Here is a 16,390-nt window from a genome sequence, read left to right on the forward strand (position 1 = left end):
AGGCAGGCCTGGTGGTGACAAAATCTCTAAGCATTTGCTTATCTGTAAAGGATTTTATTTCTCCTTCATTTATGAAACTTAGTTTGGCTGGATATGAAATTCTGGGTTGAAAATTCTTTTCTTTAAGAATGTTGAATATTGGCCCCCACTCTCTTCTGGCTTGTAGAGTTTCTGCCGAGAGATCTGCTGTTAGTCTGATGGGCTTCCCTTTGTGGGTAACCTGACCTTTCTCTCTGACTGCCCTTAGCATTTTTTCCTTCCATTTCAACTTTGGCGAATCTGACAATTATGTGTCTTGGAGTTGCTCTTCTCGAGGTGTATCTTTGTGGCATTCTCTGTATTTCCTGAATTTGAATATTGGCCTACCTTGCTAGGTTGGGGAAGTTCTCCTAGATAATATCCTGCAGAGTGTTTTCCAACTTGGTTCCATTCTCCCCGTCACTTTCAGGCACACCAATCAGACATAGATTTTGTCTTTTCACATAATCCCATATTTCTTGGAGGCTTTGTTCATCTCTTTTTACTCTTTTTTGTCTAAACTTCTCTTCTCACTTCATTTCATTCATTTGATCTTCCATCACTGATACTCTTTATTCCAGTTGGTCGAGTTAGTTACTGAAGCTTGTGCATTTGTCACATAGTTCTTGTGTCATGGTTTTCATTTCTATCAGTTTGTTTATGGACTTCTCTGCATCGGTAATTCTAGTTATCCACTCTTTCTTTCTTTTTTCAAGGTTTTTAGTTTATTTGTGCTGGGTGTGTAATTCCTCCTTTAGCTCTGAGAAGTTTGATCGACTGAAGGCTTCTTCTCTCAACTCGTCAAAATCATTCTCCGTTCAGCTTTGTTCCATTGCTGGCGATGAGCTGCGTTCCTTTGGAGGGGGAGATGCGCTCTGATTTTTTGAATTTCCAGCTTTTCTGCACTGCTGTTTCCCCATCTTTGTGGTTTTATCTGCCTTTGGTCTTTGATGATGGTGACATACTGATGGGGTTTTGGTGTGGGTGTCCTTTCTGTTTGTTAGTTTTCCTTCTAACAGTCAAGACCCTTAGCTGTGGGTCTGTTGGAGTTTGCTTGAGGTCCACTCCAGACCCTATTTGCCTGGGTATCAGCAGCAGAGGCTGCAGAAGGTAGAATATTGCTGAACAGCAAGTGTTGCTGTCTGATTCTTGCTCTGGGAGCTTCATCTCAGAGTTGTACCCAGCCATGTGAGGTGGGAGGTGTCAGTATGCACCTAGTGGGGGATATCTCCCAGTTAGACTACTCAGGGTCAGGGACCCAGTTGAGCAGGCAGTCTGTCCGTTCTCAGATCTCAACCTCCGTGCTGGGAGAAGCCCTCTTCTCCTCAAAACTGTCAGACAGGGACATTTACATCTGCAGAGGTTTCTGCTGCTTTTTGTTTAGCTATGCCCTGTCCCCAGAGGTGGAGTCTACAGAGGCAGGCAGGCCTCCTTGAGCTGCGGTAGGCTCCACCCAGTTCAAGCTTCCTGGCAGCTTCGTTTACCTACTTAAGCCTCAGCAATAGCGGGTGCCCCTCCCCCAGCCTCGCTGCTGCCTTGCAGTTAGATCTCAGACTGCTGTGCTAGCAATGAAGGAGGCTCCGTGGGCGTGGGACTCTCCAGGCCAGGCGTAGATATAATCTCCTGGGGTACCGTTTGCTGAGACCTAATACTAAGACCTAATACTGTAAAGCACAGTATTAGGGTGGGAGTTATCCAATTTTCCAGGTGTTGTGTGTCTCAGTTTCCCTTGGCTGGGAAAAGGAATTCCCTTCCCCCTTGCGCTTCCCAGGTGAGGCGATGCCTCGCCTTGCTTCTGCTCTCGCTGGTTGGGCTTCACCCACTGACCAGCACTGACTGTCCGACAAGCCCCAGTGAAATGAACCCGGTACCTCAGTTGAAAATGCAGAAATCACCCATCTTCTGTGTCACTCACGCTGGGAGCTGGAGCTGGAGCTGTTCCTGTTCGGCCATGTTGGGCACCCCCTGTCCACTTGGAAATTTTAAAATGATCTTCTAAATAACTCATGTAAAGGAGAAATCAAAACAAATTGCAAATTATTTAGAATTAATAAAAACTACTTCTCTAAAGCTGAGGAATTCTACCAAATAGGTGTTAGAGGAAATTGCATAGATTTTGATTTACTTTCCAGGAGGTAAGAAGGCAAAAGAGATGAATTAAAAATATAAAGCTAAGAAAGAGATAAACCAAAAGAAACGTGAGGAATTGGCAAAAGCAGAAATGAATAAAACAGCAATTTTGATCAGTGAAACAGGGTTTTAAAAATGAAAGATAAACCTTTGTAAAATATGATACAGAAAAACAAGAAGTAATTAACAAAATTGCCAGTATTAGGAATAATTTTAGGAGGATACCTACAAATTGAAGAGATATTTTAATTATGAGAGTACTATTTATAATTTACTATAAATGATAGTATAGTGTTAAACCAAAAGATTTGAAAGACTAGATGAAATGTGATGACTTTGTAAAATACGGATTGTAAAATTGATAAAAGTAGAAAATGTATATAAATGAAACATCTTAGGAGAAACTGGAAAATAGGACAAGAACTTTTTTTTTTTTTTTTTGAGACGGAGTCTCACTCTGTCGCCCAGGCTGGAGTGCAGTGGTGCAATCTCGGCTCACTGCAAGCTCCGCCTCCCGGGTTCACGCCATTCTCCTGCCTCAGCCTCCCCAGTAGCTGGGACTACAGGCACGCGCCACCGCACCCAGCTAATTTTTTGTATTTTTAGTAGAGACGGGGTTTCACCGTGTTAGCCAGAATGGTCTCAATCTCCTGACCTCGTGATCCGCCCGTCTCAGCCTCCCAAAGTGCTGGGATTACAGGCGTGAGCCACCGCACCCAGCCAAGAACTTATTTTTAAAAAGAGGCTGGGCACGGTGGCCCATGCCTGTAATCCCAGCGCTTTGGGAGGCCGAGGTGGGCAGCTCACCTGAGGTGAGGAATTCAAGACCAGCCTCGCCAACATGGTGAAACCCCATCTCTACTAAAAATACAAAAATTAGCCGGGCGTAGTGGCGGGCACCTGTAATCCCAATTACTCAGGAGGCTGAGGCATGCGAATTGCTTGAACCTGGGAGGCAGTGGTTACAGTGAGCTGAGGTGGTGCCATTGCACTCTAGCCTGGGAGACAAGAGGGAAACTCTCTCCAAAAAAAAAAAAAAAAAAAAAAGACAAATATAATTAGAAAAACTTTCAAGGGGCCAGGTGTGGTGGCTCATACCTGAAATCCCAGTACTTTGGGAGGCCAAAGGGGGAAGATTACTGAGACCAGCAATTTGAGACCAGCCTGGGCAAGACCTCATTTCTACAAAAATTTAAAACAAAAAAAAACCCCCAAAAACTTAGCCAGGCATGGTGGTGTGTGCATGTAGTCCCAGCCACTCCGGAGGCTGAGGTGGGAGGATCGCTTGAGGCCGGGATTGAAGGCTGCAGTGTGCTGTGATCATGCCACCACTGCTCTCTAGCCTGGGCAAGAGTGAGACTCCGACTCAAGAAAAGAAAAAGAAAAACCTTCCAGGGGCACATTTATTTGTAAACCATTCCAGAGGATAGAAAAGAGATGTAAAGCTCTCTAATTCATTCCATATGGTTAGCATAATCCTTATAGCAAACTGCACAAATAAAACACGAGGAAAACTAAACCATATTCAATTAATGTAGGTGCAAAAATCCAAAATAAAACTAGCAGTTTGAATTCAGCAGTGTAGTAAAAGATATATCATTTTCAAGTAAGATTTATACCAAAACATGCAAGACTGAGTCACGAGTAACTCACTGTAGCTCACTAAATTAACAGATTAAAGGATTGTAGTCATCTTCACAAGCTGAAAGAGCATGTGATAAATTCAACATCCTCTGATACTCTTAACAATCTCAAAATAGAAGGAAACTTCCTTAGCTTAGATTCTTGGCTTGATTAAATATACCTAACAAATCTACAGGAAACAAACTTGATGAAAAGTTTATACGAAGACAGAAATGGTACTAAAAAGTACACAGTTTGGAAAATGAGATAAAGGCTCTCGTTGTTTGTAAATACGGGGTCTTTTTTTTTTTTTTTGGACCAAAAACCCCCGTGATGATCTACTGGCATGCTATTACAACTAAGAAAGCTTAGTAAGGAGGCTGTGCACAACACCAACACACCAGTATGAAAAGTGTGTACACCAGCAATAACCAATTAGAAAATGTATGAGGAAATAGACTCGCATCCACAATAGCTGCAAGAAGTAAATATTATCTAGAAATAAGATTAACAAGAGAAATGTAAGGCCTATATAAATAAAATGATCAGTCTATGCTAGAAGGTATAAAAGAAACACAAAAATAGAGGTATACCATGTATAAGACCCAACATAATAAGTATATCAGTTCTACCAAGCTAATTTATAAATTCAAAGCAGTTTCATAGAACCACAGTAAAGCTTTTTAAACGGAAGTAATAACCTGATTATCACATTAATCTGAAAGACATCAGGCATAAAGCAATTTTGATTACATCTCAAAACAATCCATGGAGCTAGGGTATATGTGCTGTTCGTTTACCCTAGTGTAAGGAATAATCACTTACAGATGTAGAACTGAGAACCTAGGAACAGGGCAATGTATATATATGGGAACTTGGTATTTAAATAATGGCATCACAAGTCAGTTGAGAAGGGTTTGAACTATTCAGTAAATAATGTTGAAGTTATTTACTACTAGTTCTTATTTCATATCATGGATAAAAAAGGATGAATTAAACATGGAAATCTAAAAATAACTAGAAGAAAATATTGGAAAAAAATTGTAATAAATGTGGTGTAAGAAATGCATTCCCAACCAAGACACAAAACCCGGTAGCCATGAAAAAAAAAAATGATAGATTTGACCATATTTTAAAAGTAAAACCTTTCACTTTTACAAAACTTTGATAAAATTAGATTTCATAAATAAAAGAGTGGGAAAATATACATAATAGAACAGAAAATTTAAGATAATATAAAGAGCACCTACAAACAAAAATGAAAATATTTTATAAATAAGAAATACCACAGACATAAAAAACATTCAACTTCATAAGCAATCAGGAAAATTGAAGTTAACAGGAGATACTATTTTTCAATACGTTGAAATGGCAGATATTAAAGATTGGTGATAGTGCTGGAGATAATGTGAGGAAAGGAGTACTCTCAGTAGTTGTAGAAATTGATACAACTTTTGGATGGACAGTTTGACAATGTGTATCAACATGTCAAACGTCTCCAGCCTTTGATCTAATGACTAATTGTAGGCATCCAGCCTAAAGAAATATTGACACAAGTGCCCAAAGGCAAGACTGTGTGAAGTGTTTTTTGAGATAATAAAAAATTAGAAACAGCATAAATGTACAGAAATGCAGAAATTGTTGAATTAATACATACCAATTTCTGACATATAACACTGCAGCAGCTAAAGACAATAGCTCTCTAGTGTGGACATGAAAATACTTCTAAGACATTGACAGGAAAAGGAAGTTGCATAGTAGCCACACACTCCTGTTTACCTTTGTATAGTTAAAACCTGTTTACCTATACGTAGCATATATACGTGTGTGCACCCTAGAAAAGAGTCTGTGATAATACGTATCAGGTTGTTGACAGTGGTTTTGTTGCTTGAAGGAGGAATAAAGGGGGGCTTCTCACATTTTATTCCATTTGATTCTAGGTTATTTGATTTTTTTAAAAAAACCATGTTTTTATGTAGAACAAATTTTAAAATTATTTTTCATCATAGAAAATGAAAATGTGTACTCTGTTATCCTTTATGCTCTGTCCATTTTTTTCTTCAAAAATGTGTCTGACCTATTTCCTTATCAATGCGAATGAAAATGAGCTTTGCTACACAACCTCTTTTCAGAGCTTTGTATTCCTGAAGTGTTGGAGTCGCCTACATGGCATAGTCAAATGTTTTTAACTTAACCACAACCCACAGTAAAAATGAAGTTTTCTGCAAAGTAAAAAATAGTAGTCCTGGCCCCACCTTCCTTGTGTGCACATATAATTAATGGAAAAATGAAATCAAACAACTCTGATTGTACTTCTAGTGACTAATTCATGTTCTGTTCTATTCCATGCCTTTAAAGAAAATTATGTTGGCAACCCACGAAGTATGTTTCACAATCCACTAATGGGTCATGTCCTACTGTTTGGAAACACTGGCTAGAGTGTTTCAAACATCTGCTCTGTTTACCCCTGACAAAACTGCTACTCGTGGCACGATGCAAGTCTTTCCCACATTTGTTATATTTTATGGCTAAAAGTCATTTCTGCGTTTGCAAATTACTTCCTTGAGCTCTTTAACTCTCCATAGTCTTACAGTAATTCTCTTTAGATTTCCCTTTTCAGAACCCTTTTGTGACACTGAAAACCTGAGTTTTCAAACTGATACATGTACCTGAGAGTTTTCACATATAATTTGGTCAAAAAGTTAAAAAACAAGAAGACTTAGCCCTGTTACTGAGGCGCTCGGAAGGTACGCCTGGCTGCTCACAAAGGCACATAGTGAGCGACAGGGACTGAAAGGGCTCAGAGAATGCCCGAGTTCTCTTAGTACAGTTTGTACATTTTAAACCACTGTGAATTAAAAAAAAAAAAAAACAAAAAAAAAGGCAAACTTGTAGTTTAGAAATAGATAAGGGACCCACTATAGATTAAATAATAATAGTTTTGTTCCAGAGAGGACCAGTGAAGATTAGTTTGGTTTCTTTAATGTGTTAGAAAGATGGTCGCTCCAAAGCCTTTGAGAATGTGAAGGCATTTTATCTCTTTAAGCAACAACAAGAAAAACTCCACAAAATCTTGAAAGCTAGATAATCCTAGCTTAAATGATAAAATTTGAGTAAGGTTTGAAAACACTAAATCAGTTTGCCAAATAACCAGCTCTAATTTCTTTATACCAAAGCCAAACTTTATCTAAATCTTACCTAAGAATTGAGTTCCTTATTGTAACCAGATAGGAGACACTTTTGTATATTATTCCAAATCTTGAAAACCTATAAGGAGTAAAAAGTATTATTATTTTAAAGAAGAAGAAATGAGGCCCAAGAGGTATTGATTCACTTGGTTGAGGGCTTCAAGTAGCACGAGGCAGAAGCAGGATCTGTTGACTTTCAAATCTGTTTTCTTCACCATGTGACCTTTGCATCTTTCCCGCACAAATATTATTCCACAAATGTTTATTGTCACCGACTATAACAACAGAACAGAGCTATGTATCAGAGAGACTGCAGCAGTGAGTTCTACCCAGGTCCACACTTCTGCTCACACTCAAGTAAACTGCAGGCTGTTTTTGTGATGCGTGGCTGGAATGGCAAGTGAGGCTAAGAAACATGGTATTCATTTTCTGTTCTTTAGGGACACCTAGGCTTATATCACTTTCTACAGTTGCTCTCTTTTCCAATTCCAATTTAGTTGGTATAACAACTACAAGTTTAAATTGGCTAATGCCTCAAAATGTTTTGTTACGACTTTCCATTCCATTCATTTTGTTTTTTAAAATTAAATATTTAAAATATTAAATAACTTTTGCGAAATCAGTCTTTTTTTTTGAGACAGTCTTGCTCTGTGGCCAGCTGGGGTGCAGGGGTACGATCCCGGCTCACTGCAGCCTCGGCCTCCTGGATTCAAGTGATTCTCCTGCCTCAGCCTCCCGAGTAGCTGGGACTACAGGTGCACATCACCACGCCCAGCTAATTTTTGTATTTTTAGTAGAGATGGGGTTTCACCATGTTGGCCAGACTGGTCTCGATCTCTTGACCTTGTGATCTGCCTGCCTCAGCCTCCCAAAGTGCTGGGATTACAGGCACGAGCCACTACGCCCAGCCCAAAATCAGTCATCTTACATGTGAAGTCCATAGCATTTAAGGCCTAGATGCTGAATATGATAAACAAGCTACAGTGCGGTGTTTTCTGTCACTACTAAGAGTAGATTTGGGCCAGGCGTGGTGGCTCACGCCTGTAATCCCAGCACTTTGGGAGGCTGAGGCGGGCGGATCATGAGATCAGGAGATCGAGACCATCCTGGCTAACATGGTGAAACCCCGTCTCTACTAAAAATACAAAAAATTAGCCAGGTGTGGTGACAGGTGCCTGTAGTCCCAGCTACCTGGGAGGCTGAGGCAGGAGAATGGTGTGAACCCGGGAGGCGGAGCTTGCAGTGAGCCAAGATCGCGCCACTGCACTCCAGCCTGGGCGACAGAGCGAGACTCCGTCTCAAACAACAACAAAAAAAACAGTAGATTTGCCCTGAATCTTTTACTGGGGTTAACATTTTAGACCTTTCACTTTAAAATAGAGCTTCAGGTCTAAAACTGTCAATTGCCTGTGATTTTGCCATGCTTTTCAAGTAATTGCTTTCTTAAAGAGGACCATGATGAAACTTTCCACAAATCTGAGTTAAATCATCTTCACAGTTTACAAAAATTGTAATCATTTAGGATTTCTTCATGTTTGTCATCAGCAAACTGTTATTTTTCTCTACAATAACACGATTCTTACCCTTCTGGCTATTCTATCTCACCTGTTCTTTCTAGAAGGAAAGCCTCATGCCTTTGGCCTTAGTTGGAAAGCATTGGCCTTGCTGGTCCTTGGCCTCCTGTATCTGTCATAGCCCTGCAGGCTGAAGCACCAGTGAGCCTCCTATCAGGAGAAACTCCCAGGGAAATGAGAAATAACTTCATTTCTCCAAGGACTTCACAGTCTCATGTGGATGAGGCAGGTACTTGCTACAGCTGGGAAACGCTTACCTCAAAAGAGGCAGAGATGCCTCTTAAAAGGGGGTTTACTTTGAATGGTTTTGAGAAGCAGCAGCTGCAGAGGAGAGCGATCCCAGCAGGAACACAGGCCTCAGCCAGCCCTGGACTTCTGCCAGGGTTGGGGAGGGCCCCAGAGCCGCAGGAGTGACTTCACAAGACTGGATTTCTCCCAGTTAGTTCACAAGTCATGGACTCAGGACAGCTGCCCAAGATCTTGAGTGGCATTTTGGAGAGCCTGAAGCTAAGGTTCTTCTGCAGGGGACCGCAGCTGTGCAGAAGGAGTCAGAGTCTACCACCATGGCTAAATGAGCCCTCTGGCTGACCCCAAACCGAAAAAAAAAAAAAGGGGAGAGGGAATCATTTTTGGACTTTTAATTTCTTTAGACCTCAATTTTCAAGAAAAATGACATTTGTTTTAAGACCTTAATACCTCCCTGAGAATTTAATAATGTGAAGTATTTCATATAGTTCAAATCAGGGCATTTTAATATTGCTGGCATTTATTATTTGGAGAAGTTTTATGCCTTCATTTGAGTTTACTGCATAATCTCCAGTGAGCTCCATTGAATGTCCTGCCTGAGAAAATGTAAGATGAAGAACAGATTGGGGAGTGAATTTCCAGTCTAGGGCATTTATGACCTTCCATAAATGCAACCAATGTTCTGTTCTTACCCATTTCAGAACCTTCAGCGTCCCACCACTGACCTCAGGAGGACTGCTGCAGGAGTCATGATGACGGTCTGGAGCAGGCTTCCAGGTGAGGGGGAAGGCTTAGGGACACTCAGCACCCTTACCCAGGGGCAACAGCTGCATCTGGCCGTGCTGCGCCACAGGGGTTAAGAAAGCCAAACGAAGCCAGCACGCCAACACTCTGTAGCTCACGCTTGGAATCCCAGTACTTCAGGAGGTTTAGGCATGTGGATTGCTTGCATCTAGGAGTTTGGGACCAGCCTAGGCAACATGGCAAGATCCTATCTCTACAAAAAGTTTTAAAATGTACATGTGTACCTATGTAACAAACTTGGACATTCTGCACATGTATCCCAGAACTTAAAGTAAATAAAAATTAAAAAATAATAATAAACAAATAAAAATTAGCCAGGCCTGGTGGTCCATGCCTGTAATTCCAGCTACTTGGGAGGCTGAGGTAGGAGAATCGCTTGACCCCCGGAGGTGGACGTTGCAGTGAACAGTGATAGTACCATTGCACTCTAGCCTGGGCAACAGACCGAGACCCTATCTCCAAAACAAAAACAAAAACTAAGAAAGCCAAACATAAGCAACACTGGGGAGGCAAGGGAGAGGGACATTTCCCTCTCTCTTCAGGTGTCAGCCTAAGTACATAAAGATGAGTATTGGCTTCCTCAGATGTTTTGGGGATGAAGCCTTCTTCTTATCAGACTCCCTATATCTTCCCAGGCTGAAGGAATGACTCATTCAGGCTGCTGAGATTGGCAAAGGCTTATTATGCAGACTGGCCTCCTTCCTCTGGTTCTCTTTTGGATCTTGCCTGTCCCCAAGTAGCATGCAGTTTTCCCTTTGGTTTTGTTCATTTTCTGTAGCTGATTCATGGGGCCCTTCTCCGCCTCTGTTGCAAGGTGGGACCTAGCAGGCCTGCCACTACCTTGTAAGTAAATTCTATTTGCTGGGGGAAGAGGAATGGGAAGACCAACCTGGATTTGGCTTCCAGTCATAGTCTCCACCTTAAAAATGACTGAAGCTGCTATTACCATCTTTATTGGAGTCTATTAATAGTGCTTCTGTGAACAGGTTTCAGTGGGATTCAGAACTTTGGAGGGGAGAATATTAATTAGTACCCTAAACACTCAACATGGATCCTCTTCATTCACATGTCAGGAAACATGATAGTGGCTGGGCATGGTGGCTCACTCTGGTAATCCCAGCACTTTGGGAAGCAGAGGCAGGTGGATCACTTGAGCCCAGGAGTTTGAGACCAGCCTGAGCAACATGGCAAAACCCTGTCTCTACAAAAAATACAAAAATTAGGAAGGTGTGGTGGCACACACCTTCCAGAATTGGTTCCTTCTGGTGGGTTCATGGTTTCACTGACTTCAAGAATGAAGCCGCGGACCCTCACGGTGAGTGTTACAGTTCTAAAATATGGTGTGTCCAGAGTTTGTTCCTTCAGATGTTCAGATGTGTCCAGAGTTTCTTCCTTCCGGTGGGTTCATGGTCTTGCTGACTTCAGGAATGAAGCTGCAGACCCTTGTGGTGAGTGTTACAGTTCTTAAAGATGGTGTGTCCGGAGTGTGTTCCTTCAGCTGTTCAGATGTGTCTGGAGTTTCTTCCTTCTGGTGGGTTCATGGTCTCGCTCACTTCAGGAGTGAAACCACAGACCTTCGCAGTGAGTGTTACAGCTCTTAAAGGTGGCTCATCCAGAGTTGTTTGTTCCTCCCGATGGGTTCATGGTCTCGGTGACTTCAGGAATGAAGCCGCTGACCCTGGCAGTGAGTGTTACAGCTCATAAAGGTAGTGCAGACCCAAAGAGTGAGCAGCAGCAAGATTTATTATGAAGAGCGAAAGAACAAAGCTTCCATAGCATCGAAGGAAACCCAGGTTGCCACTGCTGGCTCCAGTGGCCAGCTTTTATTCCCTTATTTGGCCCCACCCACATCCTGCTGATTGGTCCATTTTACAGAGCACTGACTGGTTCATTTTACAGAGTGCTTATTGGTGTGTTTACAAACCTTTAGCTAGACACAGAGCACTGATTGGTGCATTTTTACAGAATGCTGATTGGTATGTTTACAAACCTTTAGCTAGACACAGAGCGCTGATTGGTGTGTTTACAATCCTTTAGCTAGACAGAAAAGTTCTCCAAGTCCCCACACAACCCAGAAGCCCAGCTGGCTTCACCTCTCACCAGCTACTTGGGAGGTTGAGGTGGGAGGATCACCTGAGCCTGGGGAGGTCAAGGCTTCAGTGAGCTGTGTGTGATCGCACCACCTTGGGCGACAGAGTGAGATGCTGACTTAAAAAAAAGAAAAAAGAAAAAGAAACATAACAGTTAACTCTAGAGTCCCACCTCCACAGCATACCTTCTGTCATAGGAAAAACTGATTTTCTCAGTTCCACCTAAAAATCCTGGGAAAGTATTTTACTTCTATTAGGATAGCTACTATTAACAAAACAAAACAGAAAATAAGTGTTGACAAGGATATGAAGAAATTGGAATGCTTGTGCACTGTTGGTGAGAGTGTCAAATGATGTAGCCACTATGGGAAGAAGCATGAAGGTTCCTAAAAAAATAAAATAAAATAAAATAGAACAGGGTGCAGTGGCTCATTCCTATAATTGTAGCACTTTGAGAGGATTACTTGAGGCCAGGAGTTTGAGACCAGCCTGAGTAACAAAGTGAGAACTTATGTCTATTTAAACTTTTAAAATGCAAAACAAACAAAACCAAAATTAAAATAGAGCTACCATGTGATTCAGTAACACCACTTTTGTGTATATATCCAAAAGAACCGGAAGCAAGGGCTCGAAGAGATATTTGTACACGCATGTCGATAACAGCATTATTCACAAGAGCCCAAAGGTGTCCACTGATGGATGAGCGGGTTTTTTAAATGTGGTATATACAATACATACAATGTAATATTTTTCAGCCTTTAATAGGAAGGATGTTCTGACACATGCTACATACAACATAGGTGAACCTTGAAGACCTTATGTTAAGTGAAAGAAGCCAGTCACAAAAAGACACATACTATATGATACCACTTATGGGAGGTACCTACAGTAGTCAGTTTCGTAGAGACAGAAAGTAGAATGGTGGTTGTCAGGGGCTGGAGAAAGGAGAAATGGAGAGGTGTTTAATGGGTTTCAGTGTTAATGTTTAATGAGTTTCAGCTTTGCAAGATGAAAAAGTTCTAGAGACTGATTGCACAGCAGTGTAAATGTGCCTAACACAACTATACACTTGAAAAATGTTTACGGTTGTAAATTTAATGTTAAGTGTTTATTACCACAATTTTAAAAAATCTTGGAAAACATTTTGATTAACACCCCCAGGATCAGGAGATCCATCCTGAAGCAACCAATTGTGGCCAACAAGCAGTAAGCTCAGAACACAGGAGCCCCCATTAGTGTGGAGGGAAGAGCATTGAATGTTCACTACTGCTGGCCTTCATATAATTTGAAACTAGTGAGATGTGAGGAAGCTCGAATCCTGTGGCTGAAAAATATCTGTAACAATGCAATTCATAAATGGAAGTGAAGATTCATTGAGATTTCTGCAGAAGTAACAATTCTGTAGTTTTCTAACAAAAGAAAGGTGAAATATTTATTATTTTTGAATTGTCCTAGTCAGAGATATAAAACTAATAAATCTCAGTACTTCAATCTGAGATGACAGGACAGGGAGTGCAGCAAAGATGGGCTTTTTCCTAAAGCGCTAGGATAAAGAATTCTTGCATGGTAAATATTTCTCAATGAGGTATGGTCTTCTGAGTTCAGTCATTTGAGGTCATGTGCAATTCAGAGCAATAAGGATTCGGTGATTTTAAAATAAAAACTTCTTGCTTTTGTAATATTACCTAGCACTTTGGTTTGGGATAAAATGTTAACCATTGATTTTTCTGTTGAAACTCAGATTTCTGCTGGGCTAGTAACTCATTCTAAGTAGTCTACCTGTGTGGATGATGAACTGGACTGTCTGGGAGACAGCATACATCAGCAAAACACCTCAGGATTCAGATCATTGATGAAAATTGAGATGGAGTCACTGGGCAGAGCTGTGTAAAGGAGGAGGGAAGGGGAGGTGCATATAGCGTTTGCCTTCCCAGCCATCTGTGGTTCTTCTGCCAAGAGCATCCCCTTTTAGGGTTGAACTGTTTCCACCTTACTTCAGTATTGTGGTTCAGTGGGTGCCAATCTGATTGCTCTGCTTTCCTGGGTACAGGATGGGTGTGTGACTCAAAGGCATTGAAGTCCTTGGGAGATGATGTTTAACCTGGAAACAAGGGAAGAGAGTTCCTTCTTCTCTCACAGCAAAGATGATACAATCACTGGCCATGGTTATACGCTTGAGGAGAATGCCAGTTTGAGTGGATAAAATGATGTGAAGAGAGAAGCAAAGTTAGAAAGGAAAGACATAGGCTGGGTGCAGTGGCTTAAGCCTATATTCCCAGCACTCTGGGAGGCCGAGGCAGGCAGATCACCTGAGGTCAGGAGTTCAAGACTAGCCTGGCCAACATGGTGAAACCTTGTCTCTACTAAAAATACAAAAATTAGCCAGGCACAGTGGTGGGCGCCTGTAATCCCAGCTACTAGGGAGGATGTGGCAGAAGAATTGCTCGAACCCAGGAGACAGAGGTTGCATTGAGCTGAGATCATGCCACTCTGCACTCCACTGTAGCCTGAGCAACAGAGTAAGACCCTATTTCAAAAAAAACAAAACAAAACAAAAACAGAAAAACAAAGAAAGACATACACAGATGGTCAGGTGCGGTGGCATGTGCCTGTAAACTTTGCCACTTGGAAGGCTGAGGTGGGAGGATCACTTGAGTCCAGTAGTTCAAGGTTGCATTGAGCTGTGGTGATGCTACTGGACTCCAGCTTGAGCAACAGAGCAATATCCTGTCTCTAAACAAACAAACAAAACAAATAAAGCATACAGAGATGCACACCTCACAGCATTTTGGTTTTCTGTTTGGATTGACCCAGAAGTGCAGCCTTACCGTTGTCCACTCACCCTGAGGTTTGGTTTCAGGTTCCATGCATGGATCCATTTCTTTTCTGCCTAAGCTGGTTGGAGTTGGATATCTGTCATTTTCAATTAAAAGAGTCCAGGGATACAGCTCAGGGCATTAGACACAGGCCACCCAGCATTCCTATAGGGTGGAGGAGACTTTCCTCTGAAGATGGACTAGGCTATTGCCTGCCTTTCATGAGAAAACAAGGAGTAGCAGGAAAAGGATCTTGAACCCTAGACTAAGAGCAAAGGAAAAAGATCTGGTTTCTACTCCCACCATTAATGTGTGGTTAATCTTGGGTGAGTTACTTTCTGGTTTTTCCCTTTCTACACTCCAACTTTCTGTAGTATTTGAACATTTAAAAGTGATCATGTGGCCAGACGTGGTGGCTCACGCCTGTAATCCCAGCATTTTGAGAGGCAGAGGTGGGTGGATTACGAGATCAGTAGTTTGAGACCAGCCTGGCCAAGATGGTGAAACGCTGTCTCTACTAAAAATACAAAAATTAGCCAGGGGTGGTGGCACACGCCTGTAATCACAGCTACTCAGGAGGCTGAGGCAGGAGAATCGTTTGAACCTGGGAGGCAGAGCTTGCAGTGAGCCGAGATCGCACCACTGCACTCCAGCCTGGGTGACCGAGCAAGACTCCGTCTCAAAAAAAAAAAAAAAAAAAAAAGTGATCGTGTGTCACATTTGCCTCAGGAAACCTTAAAAGGGATAAAACCGTTATGGAACAACAAATGCTATTAACATTTTTCCTACATAAGGAGATCTAGAAAAACAAAGACAAAGTATCAGATGTTTCTTCAGGTACTAAACAGTGTATAAACATGTCAAGTTCAACCAGTAGAGAAGAAGAGAGACTCTTCTGTTGACTGGGTCTTCTACATAAACACATCTCAAGATTTTTATTGCAAACCAATAGCTTCTCCTCTGAGCCATATCCCTAGGATAGTTAGACATTTTCCTATGGCACTCAGCAGTCGCAGAAACATCGAAGTCCAGGACAATGGCCACAACTAACTTGATGTTAAACAGACAATGAGAGGTAAGAATTAGCTGAGTATGAAAAGAGAAAAATGGAAAACCGTAACCCAGGCTGCTTAAGAGACTCTGGATAAAATCTGGGGTGGCAGGATAAGGGGGCATCACCAGCAAAAAGCCACAGGAGCACTCTTTAAGGCCCTTGTCTCCTGTTTGGAAAGGATGCAGCATTTTATTGAGGGAGCGGCAGCATCCCCAGGCAGCGGGGCAAGGCAGGGCATGTCATACGCTTATGCAACAGCTTCCTTGGCTCACACCCTTGACTTCTTAGATCCCATCTGATTGCTCAGGTTTAGTTTGTGTTACTCAGAGCTTGCTCTCTTCTGGGACAATTTAAATGACTTTACTGACACCTTTAAGTGATTTTTAAAACAGGGCAGTGTTCCTAACAAAAAGGGTTGTATTCTTTGGAATACAAATGCAGTGATTTGATGTTCTCTCCATGGTTCAAAGCCCAGAACAGACTCCTGGTGATCCTGGACAAATCCTTGGTTTGGGTTTCAGCTTTTCATTCTATGAAGTGGAAAAATATGTTGCCAGTAGGTTCCAGGACATCCATGTGTGAAGCCACAGGTGGAAGAACTGGCCCAGCCTCGCAGCATCACTTTACCTCCTTGCATCATTTTTCTTTTTTTTTTTCTTATTTTATTTTATTTATTTATTTTTTTCTTTTTTTTTTTATTATACTTTAAGTTCTAGGGTACATGTGCATAACGTGCAGGTTTGTTACATATGTATACTTGTGCCATATTGGTGGGCTGCACCCATCAACTCGTCAGCACCCATCAGTTCATCATTTATATCAGGTATAACTCCCAATGCAATCCTTC

At 41.7% G+C, this 16,390-nt stretch overlaps 1 protein-coding gene across 2 annotated transcripts in view; it reads left to right on the plus strand.

Annotated features, from left to right (window-relative positions):
• The window catches only part of CEP78 (centrosomal protein 78), a 55,934-nt gene extending 46,160 nt beyond the window's left edge, over window positions 1–9,774 (plus strand). Inside the window, exons 17-18 of one of the 2 annotated variants that reach the window (XR_001889330.1) lie at window positions 8,578–8,762; window positions 9,481–9,774. Coding sequence is in view for 1 of the 2 variants with exons in the window: in XM_017892759.1 (XP_017748248.1) it covers window positions 9,481–9,503 (23 nt within the window). In the remaining variant the exon portion in view is untranslated. The remainder of the gene's footprint in view (window positions 1–8,577; window positions 8,763–9,480) is intronic. The other variant, XM_017892759.1, reaches the window with a different exon arrangement.
• Window positions 9,775–16,390: the final 6,616 nt, after the last annotated feature.

Source organism: Rhinopithecus bieti, unplaced genomic scaffold (genome assembly GCF_001698545.2).
Source record: "Rhinopithecus bieti isolate Rb0 unplaced genomic scaffold, ASM169854v2 scaffold_19708, whole genome shotgun sequence".
NCBI lineage: Eukaryota > Metazoa > Chordata > Mammalia > Primates > Cercopithecidae > Rhinopithecus > Rhinopithecus bieti.